At 45.1% G+C, this 24,488-nt stretch overlaps 1 protein-coding gene across 1 annotated transcript in view; it reads left to right on the forward strand.

Moving 5' to 3' along the window:
- LOC136573203 (protein unc-13 homolog A-like) overlaps nucleotides 1–24,488 on the forward strand; it is a 178,161-nt gene that overhangs the window by 83,649 nt on the left and 70,024 nt on the right. The window contains exons 12-21 of the mRNA XM_066574475.1: nucleotides 249–301; nucleotides 1,823–1,901; nucleotides 2,958–3,029; nucleotides 3,115–3,334; nucleotides 4,942–5,169; nucleotides 6,741–6,882; nucleotides 12,781–12,950; nucleotides 13,742–13,857; nucleotides 13,999–14,162; nucleotides 24,119–24,269. Coding sequence (XP_066430572.1) covers nucleotides 249–301; nucleotides 1,823–1,901; nucleotides 2,958–3,029; nucleotides 3,115–3,334; nucleotides 4,942–5,169; nucleotides 6,741–6,882; nucleotides 12,781–12,950; nucleotides 13,742–13,857; nucleotides 13,999–14,162; nucleotides 24,119–24,269 — 1,395 coding nt within the window. The remainder of the gene's footprint in view (nucleotides 1–248; nucleotides 302–1,822; nucleotides 1,902–2,957; nucleotides 3,030–3,114; nucleotides 3,335–4,941; nucleotides 5,170–6,740; nucleotides 6,883–12,780; nucleotides 12,951–13,741; nucleotides 13,858–13,998; nucleotides 14,163–24,118; nucleotides 24,270–24,488) is intronic.

The raw sequence follows: 24,488 nt of genomic DNA on the forward strand, positions 1-24,488 counted from the left end.
ACCCGCACACACAAAAAGTACAGAAAAAACTGTTGCGCATGTAAATATGCCATCCTCAAAAACGCGGCACAAATGCACGTGTAAATACATATATGCCCGTGTGAATCCAGCCCAGAGAGGGAGGTCAGCCTCCCAGCTGCCCCGGATCAGCGGCTGAGATGACTGGATACATTTAGAGACATTTACTGGTTTATAACGCTTCCTGCCACAACATCACAGGTTTTCTTCTTCCTCTTGTTTTCTTTCAGGCCAGAGGTGAAGGTAGTGGGGAGATGTCCAAGTCTCTGTGGTTTAAGGATGGGTACGTGGCATCCTATGTCCTCTCCTAATTCCAGTTTGTAATTGTAATGATATTAATATTCCAAGTTTATGTGAAACATTAAAGCACATCATTTATCCTTCAGTTTTGGTTGTTTAGTAGAGATGAGCGAACCTACTCGGCCACGCCCCTTTTTCGCCCAAGCACCGCGATTTTCGAGTACTTCTGTACTCGGGCGAAAAGATTCGGGGGGCGCCGTGGGTGAGTGGGGGGTTGCAGCGGGGAGTGGGGGGGAGAGGGAGAGAGAGAGGGCTCCCCCCTGTTCCCCGCTGCTACCCCTCACTCCGCCACGCCTCCCCCCGCCCCCCGGCGCCCCCACGAATCTTTTCACCCGAGTACGGAAGTACTCGAAAATCGCGGTGCTCGATCAAGTAATTACTCGAAACGAGTATACTCGCTCATCTCTATTGTTTAGGCTTCACCTAAAGAATGAACTGCATATTATAAAACATGGTAAAAGCTTTGTCTTACCCCTTTCCTCAAAATACTGTAGTTTAAGCTGCCTTCAAACCTGTTGTTAGGGTCAGTTCAGGGTTTTCGTCTCTCTGCTCCAATTTTGGAGAAAATAAATTGAAATAAAATGAAAAAAAACCTACAATAACTGCAGCTCTGAGAGCAGTGTGAGAGCAGGGAAGATCACACCACAACAGCTGAGAAGACATCCTTACATCCTAGTTGCTACAGAAGCTGATTGCCTAGCAACAAGCAGTGGATTGCACTTCAGCCACGATTTATAGTGGTAAAACAGAAAGTTTTTAATGAAAGTAAATTACAAGACTGATGAAATGCACCAAGGCTATTAGATGAGCAAGAGTTGTCTGAGAAGTAAGGTGCGCTTTAATGTTTGAAAATGAGTTTTCTAAAGAACCACTTTAGTTAGTTACCATATAGAAAGCATAATAGGTAGAAGAGTTTAAATGAAATTATACTAGGTGCATTGTAATTGGACCTGTATACAGTATATATGATTATATATTCCTATAGCGTTCCCTCCTTTAAGAATCAGTACAGTAAAGTAGCCTTTATTGCATGTTGGGGCATATAGAGTATTTATTATCCATGGCTTCTGGCTTCTCTTATGATTTAATTTTTGATTTATGGGATTCCGACAAGCTAACTTATATAAGTAAACTTTTCTTACAGTCTAGCAGCAGGTGGAATGATTTTCATGTCTCCATAGTCACATAGTAAGCATCTCCAAGTGAGCTCTTGGGAGATGACAACTCATTCCAAATCACTGCCATATTTAAATCCCACCTTCTCATAGAGTCCTAGAATGGTAGAGTTGGAAGGACCTCCGGGGTCATCAGGTCCTCCCGGGTCATCGGGTCCTCCAGGGTCATCAGGTCCAACCCCCTGCTCAGTGCAGAATCACTAAATCATCCCAGTCAGATGTCTGTCGGCCCCTAAAGGTCACAGTTTAGTATTCTGTATTCTAAAAACTAAACCCCTCCTAAAGCAGTACACTTCACTATTACTTATCACATGATATGTCTTCTACAGGCCTGCTGGTGGTCTCATTATCATCGACAGTATGCCAGACATTCGGAAAAGAAAACCAATACCTCTAGTTAGCGACTTGGTGAGTAACTGCTATAATGGATATTTCTGACCTTTTTCCTCTTGTAATCTTGCATTTTTTTACTAACCCTTCACCATTGTGTTTCATGCATTCCTTCTCTGTAAAGGCAATGGTAAGTTTGGCTAAGTATGTATAGTTATGGATTGGGGGGAGGCGGGACTGTTTCTCCTTGTATAGACCACCAAATAGTGTAGTGAATCTTAGAGGCCATGGTATGCTCTCAGGAAGAAGTTTGCAAATTGGAAATGGAAAAATGCATTTGTAGTGCCACCTATTGGGAGGGGACCCCCGTAAAAGTCAATGTCCAACCTTAGTCATGATGCAAGGCCTGTTACAAGGCCAGACTTTGGCTTCGGGCTAAATTGCAGAAACGTATTTTGAGTCCCAGTGCTGTTTGGGTCTACAATGGACTACAATGGTCCAATTTACTGATTTGCATAGATTATGAGGACACCGTCTTTGTGCCGTTTGTATGTCACGGATCTACTGCTAAGAGATGGAGAAGAAATAAATTGGGGCCTGTTCCAGTTTCCTTTGTGGTCATGAAAAATGGTGCACATATGGACGGCATGCTGAACAGGACTGGAAGAGAAATCTCCATTTTTTGTGGATTCACCAGAGGTGGTTTATAGACTCGTGTGAGATTGGCCTTCCAGGGCAGCGGTCCTCCAACAGTTGGCACTCAGGAGGCATTTTCCTGTCTTCCATGTACATGTGTTTCCTTTTTCTAGGGAACCGTCCGATGTGCCGCAGTAATTACTGACTCGTTGGGCTCTTCATCAGCCGTCTCTCATGCTTTTATTCCACAATATTAAGTCCAGAGTTTTCACCTCTTTTCTTTATGCCTAATTTCCCGCGACGGGGAGCCCCTCGTTACAAATCTCCGTAGGGGTTGCCAGCGGTCTTCTTCCTACTGCCATTTCCAACTTACCTCCATTTTCTCCGTGTACTTGGCGTTTTCATTCACTGTATAAAGCTGTTTGCTGTTGGCATTTTACAGTTTGGACAAAGCATTTCCATTCAACGGAACTCTATATTTCGTATTTTTCTCCTCAGTCCCTGGTCCAATCCCGCAAAGCAGGCATAACATCTGCGCTTGCAACAAGCACTTTAAATAATGAAGAGCTAGTAAGTACTAGAGCTGTATGTCAAGTGAAATGCTGAACGTGAAATGACTTCCCACTCACCTTGCTATATTCTATGATATTTTCAGAAAAACCATGTTTACAAGAAGGCCCTTCAAGCTTTAATATACCCAATCTCCAGCACTACACCTCACAACTTTGAGGTGTGGACTGCCACAACTCCCACCTACTGTTATGAGTGTGAAGGGCTCTTGTGGGGTATTGCCCGGCAGGGCATGCGCTGTACAGAATGTGGAGTCAAGTGCCATGAAAAATGTCAAGACCTCTTGAATGCCGACTGTTTGCAAAGTAAGCTTTCATGTGTGTATACTGAGTGCTATCTGTACCGTCCACAGCCGTCTAGGCAGGTTTGTGTTTGCATATCCGTAAGTAATGCTTAATAAAGATACCTTTACACGGGGCGATTACCGCCTGAAGTCTCTGTAAACATCGCATTCTGGCGATAATCGTCCCGTGTACGTGCAGCCACTGAGTGATCCCAGTTGCTCCGCCTCCATTCACTTAAAGGACTATCCCTCCCTTGTAAAGCACAGGGGTGATAGTTGGGTGACAATCCGTGGGACTGTTGTCCGAGTTGTAGCATCTTTGGATCGATTGCTGAGCTCTGTTATTGGCTGCAGTCCCAGTGATGTCACGCGAACCGAGCGGGACTGCCGCTGTCAACAGACTTGAGCGGGGGACCAAGCACCGGCGTGGGACGCAGTGGGGGCAGGGAGAGGTGAGTATATCCCCGTTTGTTATTTTACTGCACAGGGAAGAAGTTGTCGCAAGATATTATAACTCGGACAACCCCTCTAACAGAGGCACCTATTTGTCCTCATTGACTACAGCTATAAGGGTGCTATTACACAAGTTACACTCTGCTGTTAATTCCAGGTCGGCTGTAGCCCACCAAATAGCAGTAAACTGCCGGCATTAGCAGCGCTTACTCTTGTTTAAAAGCACCCTTAAGGACCCCTCATACAGGATGGAATATTGGCCAACAGTGTTGTGAAGTACGCCCCCCTGTGGAATATTCAGCCCCAACAGCCGCGGCGGTAACCTGCAGATATTAGAGCGGGACTGAAAATAGCGGAATCCGGCCTGCAACTCCACTTCAAAATCCACAGTTAGCCATGGGAAATCTACTGCGCAATTCAGTGAGCGCACATCGCACACCCCTCTTGTGGATAACTCCGTCCTGTGTGAGAGGTCCCTAAGAGCATCTGGAATCACCATAGACCGGAGCCTCCTGGCCACATCATTCCTCCGTCTGCACGTACAGCTATCTTTTATATTAGACCTTTTTTTGAAGTTTTGTTATATATTTAGCTGTGATTTTCGCAATTGTGGCAAAACTGCAACATTTTTGCTTCGAAAATCATTGCAAAAGACATGGCGAAACTATAAAAAAAGGCAAATCTGACCTTATTTGTGGGCGCTTTACAACAATTTTCAGTAACAAAGTTTAAAAATATTAGCTATTTTATGATGAACCAATGAGGGCATTTTACAAAACCCATCAGCTGAAGTGGAGTAAGACACGCCTCCCTCATCACGCGGCACGCACCTCTCAGACCAGGCGCATCTTTGGCTTCTGTAGCATTTTCTGGTGTTTATTATAGTGAAATTTGTCAGCCGTGAGCTGGCGCCGATTTGTGCTATAATTTACACCAGAAAATGGCATAAATTATAGTAAATGTGCCATGCCATGGCTCCTCCCTCTGATCTCCTCCAGACTGAAAAGAAAAATTGGTGAAAAGTATCAAAAGTTGGTAAAAAGGTAAAAAGTTGCATTTTTTTTAATACACAAAGGTATAACGCCAAAATTTGCAACTCTTTTCCATCCATTTTTCTGCAATCAGATATCCTGGGAAGCCTTACAGTAACGTATTGTTGGGTGTTTTTCCTAACAGGGGCAGCTGAAAAGAGCTCCAAGCACGGAGCTGAAGACCGCACCCTTAATATTATCATGGTTCTCAAGGATAGGATGAAAATCCGTGAGAGGAACAAACCCGAGATATTTGAGCTTATTCAGGAAGTGTTTGCAGTTGTTAAAGCCACACACGCACATCAGATCAAAGCTGTGAAGCAGAGTGTGCTGGATGGGACCTCAAAGTGGTCAGCCAAGATTAGCATCACTGGTAAATGGGGGGATACTGGATGCCAGGAATGGGGATGGGCAACCAAATGCAGAATACTGTATGTTCAGGCTTCAGACTAATCCTTTGTGGTCTGAGGAAGAGGATGGGTTAATGTCACTCCCGTTGGTCTAATGTAACCCCTTGTATTGTGGGATAGGTGTAGGAGGGGTACCGGGTGAAGTAGACCGCAGTCCACTCCTTATGGGCATTGTGTGCACAGCAGAGGTTTTCTGCATGTAACTTTGCCCCAGCTCCACACATTACTTCATTTGGTGCAAATTTTCACCCGTTTTCACTTCTCACTGTGAACATCCATCGCTTCTCTGTGAAGGAGCATCCTCTGGATTCAAAAATCTACAGCTTGGCTGCAAATGTTGTCCATTGTGAGTGAACGCTGTTCGTTAAAGCCCCATCCACTTCCATTGCACTCTACTTTGGTAGGGAACTCATGCTGCAGCCGAAGTTCCACAACAGATCTCTCCTCTTGTACTTGGGGTTTCCTCAGCTCTGCACACACATAGAATGCTTGTAAGTGTACGATATACTGCAACAGGGAAGTATTGCAGTATACTGTACATGCAATCAGACAATCGCTACTCCCACGGGGACTAAGAAAAAAAAGGAAACATAAGATTAATAAAGTTTTTGTTATTAATAGTAAATTTTAGAAACATAAAAAGTAAAATAAAAACTTTTCCAGTTATTGCAACAAAAAAAAAAATTGGTATCTATGAAAGTCCCTACCAATAGAAACTACAGATTGCCCCACAAAAAGTGCCACATATAAAAAAGACAATGGGGGTTAAAGGTTCCCCCATTGGGATTTAGTAATGTAACTCTTCCTTCTATGATTATTATGGATACATAATTGTTATTTGAGAATCTGCTGCCTTGGGGAAAACTTTTTGAACAAAAAGTTGGAAACAGAAACTTTTCTTTAAAGGAAATTGCTGTTTTATTTCTTCCAAGTAGAACAACATAAAAACTGTATAAATCTACTATGACTGCAGTCATACGGACAGAATACAGATACCATGTCAAGAACATCCCTCACCCCCCCCACCCCCACACACACATTTTTTCTATTTCCCCCCACTCTGACATCTTTTTCCAATCCTTCACATGACACATTAAATGGTAAGACCTGAACATCCAACAGAACAAATGAAAAAGTGGGGATGGAGAAATGTGAACATAAAATGACCAGGGGTGGTGGGGGAGGGGGGGGGACACACGACGATTTTTTTTAATGATTTTTTTAGTGGAGTTGAGTGAAAAATAAGAATTGTTTCATGGATTCATTGAATGACAGGTAACTAATAACTACTTTGTGTCGCCACATCGGAGACCCAGAGCTTCTTTCACCTTTCCATGGAGTCTTAGATCTTGTTCTTTGCAGGATGATCACTCTTTACTCCGTTTTCTCGGGAAGACAAGGTGACCAAACCAGCAATTCTGGCATTATAGCTTGTTTTACAGCATATTAAGTCCCATGATGCATATTAATATGTGAAGCAGTTGACAGACGTGCCCCTTAAAGGCACCATGCTCTAACCTTTCCTGTCTTACAGTGGTGTGTGCACAGGGCCTACAGGCCAAGGATAAGACCGGCTCCAGTGATCCCTATGTTACTGTACAGGTTGGAAAGACAAAGAAAAGAACCAAAACCATCTATGGAAACCTGAACCCCGTCTGGGAGGAAAACTTTCACTTGTAAGTGTGTGAATTAATATTACCAATTGGTGTATTCTTATCACATAGAGGGACCGTTCACAAGTTTGTGCCGCATGCCTGTGTCCCACTGTGCTGCCGACTATAAAGCCATAATCATATACGGAAATGCCTAAGATATTGCGCTAAGTGTGAGCACAGTCCACATTAATGCAGTATTTAGTGTATGCTGCCTCTTGTAATGTTACCAAGTATTCACAAAGTATCCTTACTTACATATACTATAACCTAAGGGTGTGCAGAGAAAAAAGCAGTGACATCACTTCTCGGCGCGGATTCCATGCCGAACCACATGCAGATTTGCCTACTGAAAAGGGATACATTTGCATGTAGTCTCGAAGTCATACATTTGCATAACCATAGCAGAAATCGCCAACCCGACCGCGAACGTCTGCCATGACTTTTAGAGGCAGAATTCACATGGAAAAATCCAGATTGGACTCCACCATGTGAACGTATCGCGCCCGTGAACGTACGATGTGCCCAAAAAACACCTCCCATCACTTCTGTCAGGTTGCAATCTGAAGAGGATCGACAAGTGTTTCACATTGTTCTCAATGGGAAACCTCGCATCGCACTCATGCACATCACACGCTGTGGAATGTGTGTTCCTGTCCCATTGAAAACAATAAGCGATGCCTACCGAGAAACGAGTCAAGATAGAGCGCTTTCCTGGGAAAAAACGTCTCATGTATATGGCTCCATTCACAAGAATGGGTTCATTGTCTGCAAGATTTGGGCATCTCGTAACGCACGAATCTCGCGAGATTTTCTCATCCGTGTGAAAGGGGCCTCACTCTTAATTTATTAGTTAAAAGATGGAAAAAATGCCCTAATGAGTTCTTAGTACATACCTGCTTCACCCTGACCTCCGACCTCTCCCTGTAAACACCTACTCTTTGTTATAAAGGGGAAACCGATACTTCCCCCTTTCACTGATAATATCAATATTGATTCAGGATAAAAAGGGAAAATAAATATTTTCTCTAGAGACCCCCTATTCCAAATCCGAGCTTACCAGGGAGACAATGAAGGCCCTACCTATATGGAAGCAGATAGGATGATAGTCCTGAAACCAGCTGCCAAGGGTGGTAAGCTTATGATTTGGACCACCTGAACGATCGATCTACATGCCGGGCTGTCTTGATGGACAGAGGAGGATATTGTATTCTCCCCAGAGACCCTAAACAGAGTATCAACTGGAATTAAGATCTCGTCCTGGAAGTAAGATTATTCCCTGTACACCAGGATTATAGCATAAGAAAGTCACAATTTTGGCACATTTGCCAAAATTGCAACTTTCTGGGCTTTCATGCGTGAAAAGTGGGCAGGGCCTGGAATTAGGGGACTCATCACATTTATATAATGTATGCCAGAACATGGCATACGATACAGCAGCTCTAGGTTTCCGGCTGACACACAGCGAGGCCGACAGATGCAACTCGTGTACTAGAAGGCTTGCTCCTCCTAAAACATTAGTGGCAGGACTGCCGGCACACAGTTTATATAGACCGCTGTAGGAAACGCCTGTCTAAGTAAATGCGTTCCATCTTCTCTCCATCTTCAGTACTTATTTATGTATTCTGCTTCTCCGCAAGTTGAAACTTTCTACATCTTGCTCAAAACTCATAAGGGGTCCAGCCATTAAAAAATTGGCCAATAGTTTCAGGGGTTGACAACTTGACTCGGAATGCGGGGGTCTACCGTACTTAGATCAGATCACACAACCCTTTGTACATTCATCCTTTGTGAGGGATACTACGGATCTCTTACAGAAGATGCAGGGTGTTGGCCTTGACGAAAATCCCTGGCTCTGTAGCATAGACATGGAGGCTCTGTACAGCTCTATCCCGCAGGGCTGGTGAAGGGAGCCTTATCTGCAGACTCAGAGTCTACATGGATGCTCATAAGGAATTTGTACTGGTGTTGTGGCATTTCAGGCTAATGCATAATTACTTCATCTTCGATGTGCATTTCTTCCACCATCTCAGGGGCATAGCTCAGTGGCACCCAACTATGCCAACCTGCTCCTGGGCTGGTGGGAGGATATGGTAGTTGTTTCTAAGGACCTTACAACATTTCCATCACCACATTATTAAGTGGAATGGTTATATAGATGACATCCCAATTATTTGGCGAGTCCTGAGAACCTTTTTGGGGAGTCCTGAAGGCATTACATTAACAACTTAGGTCTTCAGTTCATCTCTGAAAGCCATGAGAATGAGTTCTAGTGTTTAGACTTAACATCAGCCCTAATATAAGAGGGCGATTAGGTATATATAATGCGATCACTCCAGCCCGTCGGCCTAAATAGGCTGCCGCGGTCCGACTAGTCACCCTGCTTACTGGTCTTCTCATTCAGACAGCAGTATTAACTGGCACTAAAGGTCTGGATTAACTAAACTAAATGGTCTGAGTCGACTAATCTGTTAGATATTTTGGAGTAATGAGGTTCTGGATCTACCTATAGTCAATAAAAATACTTTTTTCCAACATCTAAGATTTATGACCCTGTCTGATTAACCTGATTAAAGGGAGTCGCAGCATATACGTCTAGTCCTGAAATATGCACCCCTGGAATAGAATGAATAGTATGTTTGGGGTGGCATGGTGATTCCTCTAACAGGGAGCTGCCTGAAGTGGGTTTCCTATAAATTAAAGAGGCAGTACATTGAGATGAGGCTTTACCAGATCCAGGCAGCTGACACAATGAGCAGATAACATTCCCGTAAAATGTCAGCTATAATTGCTATGATTTATATATTCAGAAATGCAGGTCCGGACGTCAGCCAGAGGATCAACAGGCCATCAGTAATTGCGGGTTACCACATTGCCCCATTGCTGGTATTACGGTGGTCTATATTGATGGGATCTGTTTATTCGTAGTCCTTATACTTGTTTTTGGTCTTTGTCTTGTATGTGTATTTCTGCCAAGTGTTGCCTTTCATGGTTCCCTGATTAATACATTAATTACTGGGGGAATGTGTTGGCCCTTGCTGCTTTCCCATACATTTTAGTATCTTCTTTGCATTACATCTATTTTACTATACATCCTTTCCAGACACTTAGAAAGTTTGGTTTGTGATTCCTTTATTATGGTAGCTACAGGATGATCTCTAACATTATTGATTAGTTTTCCTAGTTCACTACATCTATCTGTTTCCCCTTTTTAACAAAGAATAGGGAGAGGTTAGAAGTCAGGTTTGCTCTTGTCAGGGCGAGTGCTCTGTGTAGATTAGTCATGTATCAGGGACTCGTTAGGACATTTTTCCATTTTGTTCTACCTTCTAAAGAATAAAGTAAAAGTGGACTTTTATTATATATAATTAATAGAGATGAGAGAGCGTACTCGGCCACGCCCCTTTTTCACCGACGTACCGCGATTTTCGAGTACTTCCGTACTCGGGCGAAAAGATTCGGGGGGCGCCGTGGGTGAGTGGGGGGTTGCAGCGGGGAGTGGGGGGGGAGGGAGAGAGAGATTTCTGTTCCCCGCTGATACCCTCCGCGCCGCCATGCCTCCCGCCGCCCCCCGAATCTTTTCACCTGAGTACTGAAGTACTTGAAAATCGCGGTGCTCAATCGAGTAATTACTCGAAACGAGTACGTTCGCTCATCTCTAATAATTAACAGTACTTTGTCTGTGAATACTTGGTAAGACCATGACCCTTAAAGACCTATCGTCTTGGGATGCAAAGCCCTTGTTGAAAAGCAAAACATGTAGACTCTGCCCTACTGACAGGTGCTGATTGGAAGATAACCTGTCCATCACAAGTATGGCCACTTTGTCCTTCTAAGAATCAGCCCTCCTGCTCAGGAAGGACTTTCAATATCAACTGCTTAAAGCAGCGGGGCTACAAGTTACTTAGATACTTTGCGCATCTTGCTGCATTCAACAGGATCCATGGAGGAAGGAGAGGGGCCCCGCTGGGCTAAAGAGCTCCTCTCTCCTATATGGTGTGCCGCTGCTCAGGTAGACAGGAGGTTGCTGATAGGCAGGGGTGTGCCAGTCAAATGGAAGATCTACTTGTTGGCTCAGGGGCCCATTGGGGGATTCACCAGTGATCCCCTCACTGTCTAATATCCAATCTGTGTCTCCTCCCTTTCAGTTTCATCCCATTGCTTCTAGTCTTTCCTTGTGCAGATGAGAATAGGGCTGATCCCTCTGCACTGTGACAGGCCTTCAGATATTTGTAGACAGCTATTAAAGGGGTTGTCCCGCGCCGAAACGGGTTTTTTTTTTTTTTCAACCCCCCCCCCATTCGGCGCGAGACAACCCCGATGCAGGGACGTACAGAAAGCTTACCGGAGCGCTTACCTTAATCCCCGCGCTCCGGTGACTTCTATACTTACCTGTGAAGATGGCCGCCGGAATCCTCTTCTTCCGTGGACCGCAGCTCTTCTGTGCGGTCCATTGCCGATTCCAGCCTCCTGATTGGCTGGAATCGGCACGTGACGGGGCGGAGCTACACGGAGCCGGCATCCTGCACGAAAGGCTCCATAGAAGAAAGCAGAAGACCCGGACTGCGCAAGCGCGGCTAATTTGGCCATCGGAGGCCGAAAATTAGTCGGCACCATGGAGACGAGGACGCCAGCAACGGAGCAGGTAAGTATAAAACTTTTTATAACTTCTGTATGGCTCATAATTAATGCACAATGTACATTACAAAGTGCATTATTATGGCCATACAGAAGTATATAGACCCACTTGCTGCCGCGGGACAACCCCTTTAAGGACCAGGCCATACAGAAGTGTATAACCCCACTTGCTGCCGCGGGACAACCCCTTTAAGTCTCCTCTCAGCCTCTTCTGCTAAACATTCCCAGATCCTTTAACCGTTCCTCATAGGACATGATTTGCAGACCGCTCACCATCTTGGTGACTCTTCTCTGAACTTGCCCCAGTTTGTCTGTCTTACATATATATTTAAATTTGGCGACTTAAATGTATTTGGTTCCTGGATTTTGCAGTTTGGAGGCCGACGACACCTACCTGACTTGTCTCATTGTGTGTACCTTGGTAAAGGTTTCTTCTCATCTCTCACAGGATCGGGCATAGCCGCTGTAGTGGGAATAGCTCTGTAGGTACAGATGTTATACGATGCTGCTGGTTATTACAGGGCCCATTGAAATCAATGGGGAGATGATAGAAGTGCTGAAGCCTCTAGCAGACCCCACCGCATCACATTTATTATACAGTTTACAGCTGTTGTTTCTGTAATAGATGTTGCAACTAATGATTTGCAACATATTAACGTTTGCAACTTTTCTTGCTGTTTAGCAAATTTAGCAAATAAAATATAAGGCCTGGTCTGTGGGTGGCCTCACGGGAGAGTACGCACAAAAACGCGTAAGCGCAATGCATTGGCTCCATGAATGTTGTGCGTTTGCACATATTACATTACTTTTTGAACTTGCAGGGCCATTTCACATAGGCATGCGGCACGAAAACATATAATGGGGATGAATCCATTGAAATGAATGGGTCCTATTCTCTATGTGTTGCATGCCCAAATATACTCGTCTGAGACCACCCTCTAAAGAAGACCTAGATTAGGAATAGGACACAATAGTTCGGATGTTGGCACAAATCTATGTTCATTCCCCACAGGCGTAGATTTTATATATTCACTGTCCGACAGTTCATAATGTGCCAAATGTATTAAGACGGGTTCACCTTTTAATGCATGTGATGCACATAACTCCAAGTATCTCCTTCACTCGGAATGACTTAAGATCCGTCTTAGATAATGCAGAGATAAAGCTGTAGGAGTAGATCCGTGGATCGGCATTGCTCTGTATTTGGGACTTTGCACGTATGAGCCCTTAGGGCTTCTGCACGCCGCTGTACTACATGGTCTGGGACTGCTTTTCCTTTTCTAGTGAGTGTCACAACTCCTCAGATCGCATCAAGGTACGAGTGTGGGATGAAGACGATGACATAAAATCAAGAGTGAAGCAAAGATTCAAACGCGAGTCCGATGATTTTTTGGGACAAACCATCATTGAAGTCCGAACCCTGAGCGGAGAGATGGACGTGTGGTACAATCTAGGTAAGGCATGCATTGCTTTAGCAAACAGGACAAGTGCACTTCGACCTGCGGCTGGCTCCCTTTGCATCTTTAACCCTTTGCAATCCAATTTTGGATTCAGGGTTTCCTAGGGGGGCTTTCACTTTCTGCCATTTTACAATGGCGGCATCTGCTGGCTAGAGCCAGTACTGCAGTATGACATGCCAGAGAGGCCCCCGACAACAGAGCGGCCAGTAATATACTGTAAGAATACCCTGCTGGATGTCTTCCGACATTGGAGCTGCACAGCCTTTAATAAGAATGTTGGAAGACGTCAGACAGTGGATTGGAAAGGGTTAATATTGTAACATTGTTTGTAAAGGCCCTTTTACACGGCACAATGCAAACTGCTTGATCTAACGAGCGGTTTGCATGATAATCATTACGTGTAAACGTATACAGTGAAATAACGATCAGCAATAGATTGTTCAATTCTTGCCGATCAGATGTCTTATGCAGACCCGAAACTCATCTTTGGTCTGCCGCTGCATTGCTTGGTCTAAACAGGCAGTGGTTCATCTACTGTGAATGGGCGGCCAGAAAGATCTCTGGCGGGCTTCACCTCCATTCACTGAGCGATTAGGTAAAAGCACAGGAGCGATTATCGCCGGGACGGCTGTGCGGCGCGTTCGCGCCCGGCAGTCATTCCGTGTAAGAGGACCTTTAGGCTTTTATCGTTTACTAGATGGGATTTCTGTTTCCAGTTCATAAAAATCCGGTTAATAATTAAAAATTCTCCCAGTAAATATTTTTAAGGATTTTTTCCTTTGCAGATAAGCGCACAGACAAATCTGCAGTATCTGGTGCCATCCGGCTGCACATCAGTGTGGAGATCAAGGGCGAGGAGAAGGTGGCCCCGTACCACGTGCAGTACACCTGCCTACATGAGGTTGGTCATCACGCTCCGGCTCTCCCCACTCACCTCCGGTCTAATGAAGGGATGTGATTGGCCTTTTACCGCTTTCTCTTCGTTTGTATTGAAGAACAATAATAGGATTCTATCAGTAATTCCCGTTTTGTTTTCTTGTAGAACCTGTTCCATTACCTTACAGATGTACAGAATAACGGGGTCGTAAAAATCCCCGATGCCAAAGGGGACGATGCCTGGAAGGTTTACTTTGATGAGACCGCACAGGAAATAGTGGATGAATTCGCAATGAGATACGGAGTGGAGTCAATATACCAAGCAATGACGTGAGGAACGGTCATTATGAGGGGGTTGATGGGCCGAAGAGAGATGATGCTGACGTACAACTATTCCAGCTGTCATGTATGAAGGATAGATTACACGTTATGTTACATGATATCAGGGCACAACACGCTTGGCAAGGTCTTGCCTTCTGTCTCTGTCAAGGACGGCCGGCTAAATACCTGTTGGAAGCCACAGTAGTGGCTAGTTATCATCAGTGGGGGCTGCACCCCCCATGGATCCCAAGAACAGGGGTTTCGAAGGTCCTCACAGCGGTCACTCCATTCATTGGGAACCTTGAGGATTTGTGATCAGACCCCATCATTTAGGGAGTTACCCTCTGCCCTGTGGGTAAGGGATAGCTTTCTATCTTGGCACAACCCTTTTACGGATTAAACATGGCCTGTGGATTTTAGTAGATGCTCTTTTACTGATCAGAACATTTTCAGAACCTAAGGCTCATTCTTTATACTAGATTGACGTGATGTGCGCTACACGAACATAAAATGGGTTCACTCCCATCCGCGATGTTTCCCTGCATGGCGCTGTGTTGCGATGCTACGCAGGGCAAAAATCGCAGCATGTTCTTCATTTCTTTTTCCAATACTGCCCATAGCTTTCAATGGGACTGGCAGCAGCAGCATCGGCCCCACTGAAAACAATGGGTGAACATTGTGATCCCCTGCGGCGGCGGCTGTGACAGGGATGCAAGGCTCCACGCATCCAGAGGTTTCCACATGGATTGGGAGGGCCATATTGCCCCCGTCAGTGTGAAGGAGCCCTGACTCTCCCGAGCGGCGCTGTTGGCTGGTAGCATAACAGCTTCGCTAGACTTAACATAGGAACTGTGACCCGGCCGGACAGTCTCTCCATGGACCAAACTCACATTTTATGGTTTTACGGCGGTGGTGAGGAGGTCACAAATCTAATGACACCAAAATCATCCACCAAAGGTCACGCAACGGGGTTAAAGTGGGCGCAAGAGAAAGCCTGTAGGCTCTTTTATATTAGCTTAGTACACACGGTATTTACGAGGCATTAAAGCTTCCATTGAAATCAATACGCGATGCGTTCCAAGGGCTGTGAACAGACAGGGCATGCCGCCATGTTTTCCCACCTTAGATGCAGTGCAGGTAAAAATCACTCATGTATATCAATCCATTCACAAGAATGGGGTTCATATTTGGGTGAGTTTGGTGCGTCTCGCAACGCAAGATTTCACGCGATTTTTTCGGCCAAGTGAAGGCAGCCTTAATATGCCGAAATCAATGCTTGTATTTGTAATCAGCGGACTGTTTAGTTACATTCAGCATTAATGTTCCATGCTAATGACTATGTTTTTTAAGGCCTCTATCCGGCCCCCACCTCGCTTTATGTAGCCAGCGAGGTCTGCCGCACGTAAAAACTTGGATCAGGCTTTTAATGCCGCACCACAGCACAGGACTCCTAAGTCTGACAGTAGTCCCTGCGCACCGTGTTGGAGTCCCCCCTCATCCACTCATCCTCTCTCTGTGATGCAGCCGGCCCGGCTCTGGCTCCACCTTGTAGCGCACTGCTGTCACTAACGAGCTGGGCGCCATTATTTTCCGTCCATGGGTGTGGGAGGAGCAGCCACTGAGCCGGGAGCCACGTAGTATGTTGGAGAACAGTCGGCACCTCTGTAATTTGGTAATTTAGCACACACTGGCAGCAGCAGGCTTCCTGGGGGCACTTACCTATAAAGTGACATAGGGGTTTTCTGTGTTAAACCCCTATGCTGATTTGTAGGTATGGTTATCAACCGCAGAAAATTACCTACCTACTGGGGGCACCTACCTTATAGTGGGGGAGAAATGACTTACTGGAGGCATCTACTTAATGGGGGGCTACATTACAACCCTCCCACCAACTGACTCTTACTATACAGTCTTACAATTACAATCGGCCCTTTGAAGGCAACCATACAGCTGATTTGGCCCTCGGTGAAAACAAGTTTGACACTGCTGATCTAAGCAAAGGTACGCTGTGTGCTTGCTGACCCGCACCCTTCGGCAGGGTATATATTGCATATGACAGATATGTTGTTTATACTTGTTTTCAGTATTTTTGTATTATGTGACTATGGTACGGGTTTTCTAAGCTGGTGTAGGGAGTCCTATAGGTAAACCAATGCATCCTGGGAAGAAAGGTATGCAGATTAGCTCTCCTGCTGAAAGAAAACGCACATCAAAGTTGTCTCACTCAGCCAAGCAGTACTCTGTTCTGCACTACCGTGGGATATACAGTGGATACATAAAGTCAACACACTCCTGTTAAAAGGCCATGTTTTTTCATAGTAACATAGTAGGTAAGGCCGAAAAAAAGACACATGTCCATCCAGTGCAGCCTATTACCCCCCAATGGTGATCCAGAAGAAGACAAAAACATCAATAAGGTAGAAGCCAATTTTTCTCTTTAAGGGAAAAATTCCTTCCCAACTCCAATCTGGCAATCAGAATAATCCCGAGATCCCCGACCCTTCTGAAGTAATCTGTGATATAACATATAATATTGTAACACTCAAGAAAGACATCCAGACCCCTTTTATATTCTTATATCGAGTTCCCCATCACCACGTTCTCAGGAGAGAGTTCCATAGTCTCACTGCTCTTACAGTAAAGAACCTCCTCGTGTGTCGGTGTAGGAACCTTCTTTTCTGTAGACATAGAGAGCGCCCCCTTGTTACAGTCCTGGGTATAATAGATGATGGGAGAGATCCCTGTACTGATCCCTGATATATTATACATAGTTATTAGAGCGCCCCCTAGTTACAGTTCTGGGTATAATAGATGATGGGAGAGATCTCTGTACTGACCGCTGATATATCTATACATAGTTATTAGAGCGCCCCCTTGTTACAGTCCTGGGTATAATAGATGATGGGAAAGATCTCTGTATTGTCCCCTGATATATCTATACATAGTTATTAGAGCGCCCCCTTGTTACAGTCCTGGGTATAATAGATGATGGGAAAGATCTCTGTATTGTCCCCTGATATATCTATACATAGTTATTGGAGCGCCTCCTTTGTACAGTCCAGGGTATAACTAAATGACGGTGTAGTGGCCCGAAATCTATATTTCTGGCCCCTCCATACATGTCATGTCTTCAATGTGGATGCACTGTGTAATGTGTCTTGTCTCCAGTTACGTGTATTGCACAGCTGCAGCATGTAAGAGGTTAATGTCTGAAAGCGGCTGGAATATGTCTGGAAAAGTATCAATATCTGTCTAGTCACGTGATGTCTGTACCCTATAAATGTGAGCGATTGGGGTATGGTAGAGACTTCTGTCATCTTCAACAGTTGAGAGTGGAGTGTCGGTCACATGGGGGTACCATCAACTCTCATGTGGTGAAGTGATGGAAGAAGAGGAGAGGTATCCTGAGTCCTTCTATTCCAGGTACCACCTCTAAGGAGCGACTGAAGTAAGGAGTCTGCTGTGAGGAGCTGTCTGCAAGTAATGAGTGCGTGTCTGTGGAGTGTTCCTACCCCATCCTCCTCCGGAGTGTTCCCCTTCCAGGAGCGGTACCTTACAGATAACATGGACTGTAGGACCGGCCTCATCCTGTGTCTCCTCCCTGACCTCACAGTCTTTGTCTTTCCTGCACTGGTGTGTGTAACGTTGTACTCTGACAAGCTTCAAGTAAAGTCTTCCGGTCACTGCCTGTTCCCAGGGACTGAGGTACTAAAGTTAATTGTGTTTGTGGACTTCTTTCATTTCTCCGCCGAGGACCATACTGGTGTGTAAGGAGTGGTGGCGTCACGCGTGACAAGTCTACAGTCCACTACACGTATACAAGTAACCGCTGTCCCAGCGTTGCCTGGAAGAGGCCTAGCGGTACATGGGCCAAGGTTGTGTGTGTCCCTCCGGGAGGAGTCTGGTAAGAGCCACTGTGACAAGTGCCAACTCTACCCTCCCAGCTCCTCAGTGTGGGCCTCGTGTCTAGGTGGCCGCTGGGGCGCTGCAGAACCTCTCTTTTTGACGTCATGAAGAGGATCAAATTCCTCTGTGCCACATCTACCTGCGTTACCACAGAGGTACTCAAGAAAAGTAAAAAATTCTGGTGAGTCCGGAGCAAAAGGAAACCTCCGTGTCAAGTTTTCCCGCCATGTCTACAGTTTCACAAGTAGATTCCTCTCCAGTAGCAGTTGCAAGCAAGTACTATGCTCAGAGAGAGAGTGTGATAATCTTGTTGGACAATGTGCAGTTAATGGACTTTGTTGCAGAGCCCCACGTGAGTCACAACATATCTACTCTAAATGGTGCCCAGCCGCCCTGTATTCTTCCTTCTTCACAGAGTGTTCCCGCAAGACCTTGCCACCAAAAAGTTGCTGCCAAAAAGTTCCCGCTTTGGCTATCCGCAAAGTAGGGGGAGGACTACCCCTACTCCGGGGGGTGGAGTCAACTACACAAGAGGATCCTTTGGACCTGTCCCAGCAGTATATCTTCAGCTAGCTTGTTGTAGAGATGTTCCCTCCACAGAGAGATGAGACTGAGCCCATTCTGGGATGTCCTGACTGGAGGTCCCTCAAGACAGCCTCAGTATTACTGGGGAGAAAACCCACAGCTGCTGCCCCTGCTCCCGCAGGACTCACCTTCTTCTATGCCACCTGAAATATCATCAGGAGAAGCAGAAGCCAACACAGCTGCAGGGCCTGCCCACCCTATGTACACTTTCAGGGTTGCAGAAACCACCGCTCAAGCGGAGCACCCGCAATGGATCCTCATTCACTGCAACGAACACTGCTGTTAAGGACGGCCTGACGGAGATCCTGAAGCAGTTCATCATCTAATATGAGGACCAGAACTTTTCCTTTCTGTTCATGGGAGCACACCGGGTTTTACCAAACCCGCCTCTGCGGCAACCCCAGTGCAGGCCTGCTACGCCTCCCATCTCCATCAAGGGCATGTCATCTTCAGAGGAGGACTCCATGATGACCTCACTTACTACAGTCAGTTATTCAGCGTCTGAGTCTCTAGATGAGTGCAATGAGGAGATCAGCCGCATTTATCAGGCCGGCTCAATGGGAAGTTCGGTGAATGAAGTCCCCACCCGAGAGGATCTGCCAACGCCCATCACCATGACCGACTCAGAAAGTGATGATTCTCAACCAATCTTTGTTTCCAGTCTGGTCCGGCCACACAACCACTTTCAATTCTAGGACTCTTTGCGTAAGAGATATTCTTGCTTCCCCGTTAAGAACCTTTTATTTGAAAAGGACTGAAAAGTTATTTCATATACGTTCCCTTTTCATAGCCTAATATCATTTCATATTGAAAACTGTTATTGTTGATATGCAGTGTTTATTGTTCAAGTACGGAGCAGGAGGAAGTAGTTTAAAATATGCTTATTGCTTTAAAGTAAAAATTGTTTAGCTTCACAGAACGCTCCTGTTTGAATGAGACTGTATGAATGGTATGCATGATTTCATGTGTATGACTGGAGGTTCTTTGTTCCCCATGTATAGTCTTTAATGCCAGTGTCTGTCCACCGTCCTAGTCTGTCTCAGTAGGCAGGGCAACCTTTTCGCCTTATACCTTTAGTCCTGGGCGTGGGGTTTTGACTTACGCTACCACTCATCACAGAGTCTATTCCCTTTTTCAGAGAAAGTGATGGTCATTCCACTTGTCTCTTGTTTTCCTACCAGTCGCCCTTCTCTATTTTGAAGTTCTGCATCTGTGTGTATTCCTTTTTGTCCGGGGAAGTGATGGTGATTCCACTTGCCTCATATCTTTGTCTTTGGGGAGAAGAGTAATGTACGTGCCCCATAGCTATACTAGTGCATCCTGAATTCTGTTCAACCTTGTAGTTTCTTCTCATGGTTATGCCAAACCATGTTCATACACGCTGTCATAACAATGCTTCACTCAGAAAAAGGCATTCATAAGGTAATCTCAGAATACTAGAATGGGTTAATGTTTTGTACAAATGACTGGAGGGTAGGAGCTGTGTTTACAGGTTTCGCCTTGCACACTCCGTGATTGTGTAGTGTTCCTAATCCAAGGTGAATTGGATTAGAACACTGAGATATCCCTTCTCTGGATATTACACTCTGCTTTAGAGGCACCGGGTTCGTCTTATTTTAAGTAGGGGGAACTGTACTGGCCTTAAGTCTATATTTCTGGCCCCTCCATATATGTCATGTCATCAATGTGGATGCACTGTGCAAAGTGTTTTGTCTGCTGTTATATATATTGCACAGCTGCAGCATGTGAGAGGTTAATGTCTGAAAGCGGCTGGAATATGTCTGTAAAAGTATCAATATCTGACTAGTCACGTGATGTCTGTATCCTATAAATGTGAGCGATTGGGGTATGGTAGAGAGTTCTGTCATCTTCAACAGTTGAGAGTGGAGTGTCGGTCACATGGGGGTACCATCAACTCTCATGTGGTGAAGTGATGGAAGAAGAGGAGAGGTATCCTGAGTCCTTCTATTCCAGGTACCACCTTTAAGGAGTGACTGAAGTGAAGAGTCCATCGTGCAGAGCTACTTGCAAATAATGAGTGAGTGTCTGTGGAGTGTTCCTACCCCATCCTCCTCCAGAGTGTTCCCCTTCCAGGAGCGGTACCCTACAAATAACATGGACTGTAGGACCGGCCTCATCCTGTGTCTCCTCCCTGACCTCACAGTCTTTGTCTTTCCTGCACTGTTGTGTGTAACGTTGTACTCTGACAAGCTTCAAGTAAAGTCTTCCGGTCACTGCCTGTTCCCAGGGACTGAGGTACTAAAGTTAATTGTGTGTGTGGACTTCTTTCATTTCTCCGCTGAGGATCATACCGGTGTGTAAGGAATGGTGGCGTCGTGCGTGACAAGTCTACAGTCCACCACACGTATACAGGTAACCGCTGTCCCAGCGTTGCCTGGAAGAGGCCTAGCGGTACTTGGGCTGTGGTTTCATGCATCCCTCTGGGAGGAGTCTGGTAAGAGCCACTGTGACAAGTGCCAACTCTACCCTCCCAGCTCCTCAGTGTGGGCCTGATGTCTAGGTAGCCGCTGGAAGGCTGCAATGGGAGAGATCTTTATATTGACCCCTGATATATTTATACATAGTTATTAGAGTGCCCCCTTGTTACAGTTCTGGGTATAATAGATGATAGGAGAGATCTCTGCACTGACCCCTGATATATTATACATAGTTATTAGAGCGCCCCCTTGTTACAGTCCTGGGTATAATAGATGATGGGAGAGATCTCTGTACTGACCCCTGATATATCTATACATAGTTATTAGAGCGCCCCCTTGTTACAGTCCTGGGTATAATAGATGATGGGAGAGATCTCTGTACTGACCCCTGATATATTATACATAGTTATTAGAGCGCCCCCTTGTTACAGTCCTGAGTATAATAGATGATGGGAGAGATCTCTGTACTGACCCCTGATATATCTATACATAGTTATTAGAGTGCCCCTTGTTACAGTTCTGGGTATAATAGATGATAGGAGAGATCTCTGCACTGACCCCTGATATATTATACATAGTTATTAGAGCGCCCCCTTGTTACAGTCCTGAGTATAATAGATGATAGGAGAGATCTCTGTACTGTCCATGATATATATATGCACAGTTATTAGAGCGCCCCCGTGTTACAGTCCTGGGTATAATAGATGATGGGAGAGGTCTCTGACCCCTGATATATCTATACATAATAGAGCGCCCCCTTGTTACAGTCCTGGGCACTGGCGTAACTGTTGGGGATGCAGGGGATGCGGTTGCACCCGGGCCCAGGAGCCTTAGGGGGCCCATAAGGCCTCTCTTCTCCATATAGGGGGCCCAGTACTATTAATAGAGCAATATAGTTGGGGGCCCTGTTACAGGTTACGCATTGGGGCCCAGAAGCTTCAAGTTACGGCTCTGGTCCTGGGTGTAATAGATGATGGGAGAGATCTCTGTACTGACCCCTGATATATCTATACATAGTTATTAGAGCGTCCCCTTGTTACAGTCCTGGGTATAATAGATGATGGGAGAGATCTCTGTACTGACCCTTGATATATTATACATAGTTATTAGAGCACCCCCTTGTTAGAGTCCTGGGTATAATAGATGATGGGAGAGATCTCTGTACTGACCCTTGATATATTATACATAGTTATTAGAGCACCCCCTTGTTACAGTCCTGGGTATAATAGATGATGGGAGAGATCTCTGTACTGACCCCTGATATATTATACATAGTTATTAAAGCGCCCCCTTGTTACAGTCCTGGGTATAATAGACGGTGGGAGAGATCTCTGTACTGACCCCTGATATATCTATACATAGTTATTAGACCGCCCCCTTGTTACAGTCCTAAGTATAATAGATGATGGTAGAGATCTCTGTACTGACCCCTGATATATCTATACATAGTTATTAGAGTGCCCCCTTGTTACAGTCCTGGGTATAATAGATGATGGGAGAGATCTCTGTACTGACCCCTGATATATCTATACATAGTTATTAGAGTGCCCCCTTGTTACAGTCCTGGGTATAATAGATGATGGGAGAGATCTCTGTACTGTCCCCTGATATATTATACATAGTTACTAGAGCGCCCCCTCGTTACAGTCCTAAGTATAATAGATGATGGTAGAGATCTCTGTACTGACCCCTGATATATCTATACATAGTTATTAGAGTGCCTCCTTGTTACAGTCCTGGGTATAATAGATGATGGCAGAGATCTCTGTACTGCCACCTGATATATCTATACATAGTTATTAGGTCGCCCCCTTGTTACAGTCCTGGGTATAATGGATGATGGTAGAGATCTCTGTACTGTCCCCTGATATATCTATAGATAGTTATTAGAGCGCCCCCTTGTTACAGTCTTGGGTATAATAGATGATGGGAGAGATCTCTGTATTGTCCCCCGATATATCTATAGATAGGTATTAGAGTGCCCCCTTGTTACAGTCCTGGGTATAATAGATGATGGCAGAGATCTCTGTACTGACCCCTGATATATCTATACATAGTTATTAGGTCGCCCCCTTGTTACAGTCCTGGGTATAATAGATAATGGGAGAGATCTCTGTACTGACCCCTGATATATCTATACACAGTTATTAGAGCGCCCCCTTGTTACAGTCCTGTGTATAACAGATGATAGAGAGATCTCTATACTGTCCCCTGATATATCTAGACATAGTTATTAGGTCGCCCCCTTGTTACAGTCCTGGTATAATAGATAATGGGAGAGATCTCTGTACTGACCCCTGATATATCTATACACAGTTATTAGAGCGCCCCCTTGTTACAGTCCTGTGTATAACAGATGATAGAGAGATCTCTATACTGTCCCCTGATATATCTAGACATAGTTATTAGAGCGCCACCTTGTTACAGTCCTGCGTATAATAGATGATGGGAGAGATCTCTGTACTGACCCCTAATATATCTATACATAGTTATTAGAGCGCCCCTCAGCTGTCTTTTCTCTAAACTCAATAACCCCAATTTTGAAAATCTCTCTGGGTATTGTAGTCCGCCCATTCCTTTTATTACCTTTGTTGCCCCTTTGTGCCCACTCAAGCTCTGATATGTGCTTCTTTAGTACTGGTGCCAAAAACTGTCCCCAATATTCCATGTGTGGTCTGACCAGTGACTTGTAAAGAGGAAGAACAATGTTCTCCTCATGCACCCCTAGACCTCTTCTGATGCACCCCATGATCCTATTTGCCTTGGCAGCAGCTGCCTGGCACTGGTTGCTCCAGTTAAGCTTACAGTTAACTAAAATCTCCAAGTCCTTCTCCATGTCAGTGTTTCAGCGGGTGAACTACTTTGCATAAATATGATAATGCATTCATGAGTTTTGCACTGAGAATGTGCAATAGGAAATTATACAAGATAGGTAGAATGTGAGATTTCCTATGATTGACTAGCCCAGACTACTCGTATAGTGTGTTGTCATCACATTATATTTTACCAACCTTCTTGTTTTACTTTCATTTCCAGTCATTTCGCCTGCCTTTCCTCCAAGTACATGTGCCCTGGTGTACCAGCTGTTATGAGCACCCTTCTTGCCAATATTAATGCTTACTATGCCCATACCACTGCATCAACCAATGTGTCGGCCTCAGATCGATTCTCTGCCTCAAACTTTGGTGTAAGTTACTTTTCTACTATATTATCCGTAGGAAAAAACCTAAATCAGTGAAGTTAGTGGATTGTTTTACATTTTATAACGCTTTCCTCGATGCAAAGAAGACAACAGAAATATTCTAATTGACGAATACTGTGAGACCGGAGAGGAGTCCAATGATATTCATTGACATTCATGTATGCTCCCTCCGCTCTCCATCCCCTGATTGACACTTCTCTCCCT

Source organism: Eleutherodactylus coqui, chromosome 7 (assembly GCF_035609145.1).
Source record: "Eleutherodactylus coqui strain aEleCoq1 chromosome 7, aEleCoq1.hap1, whole genome shotgun sequence".
Classification (NCBI taxonomy): Eukaryota; Metazoa; Chordata; class Amphibia; order Anura; family Eleutherodactylidae; genus Eleutherodactylus; species Eleutherodactylus coqui.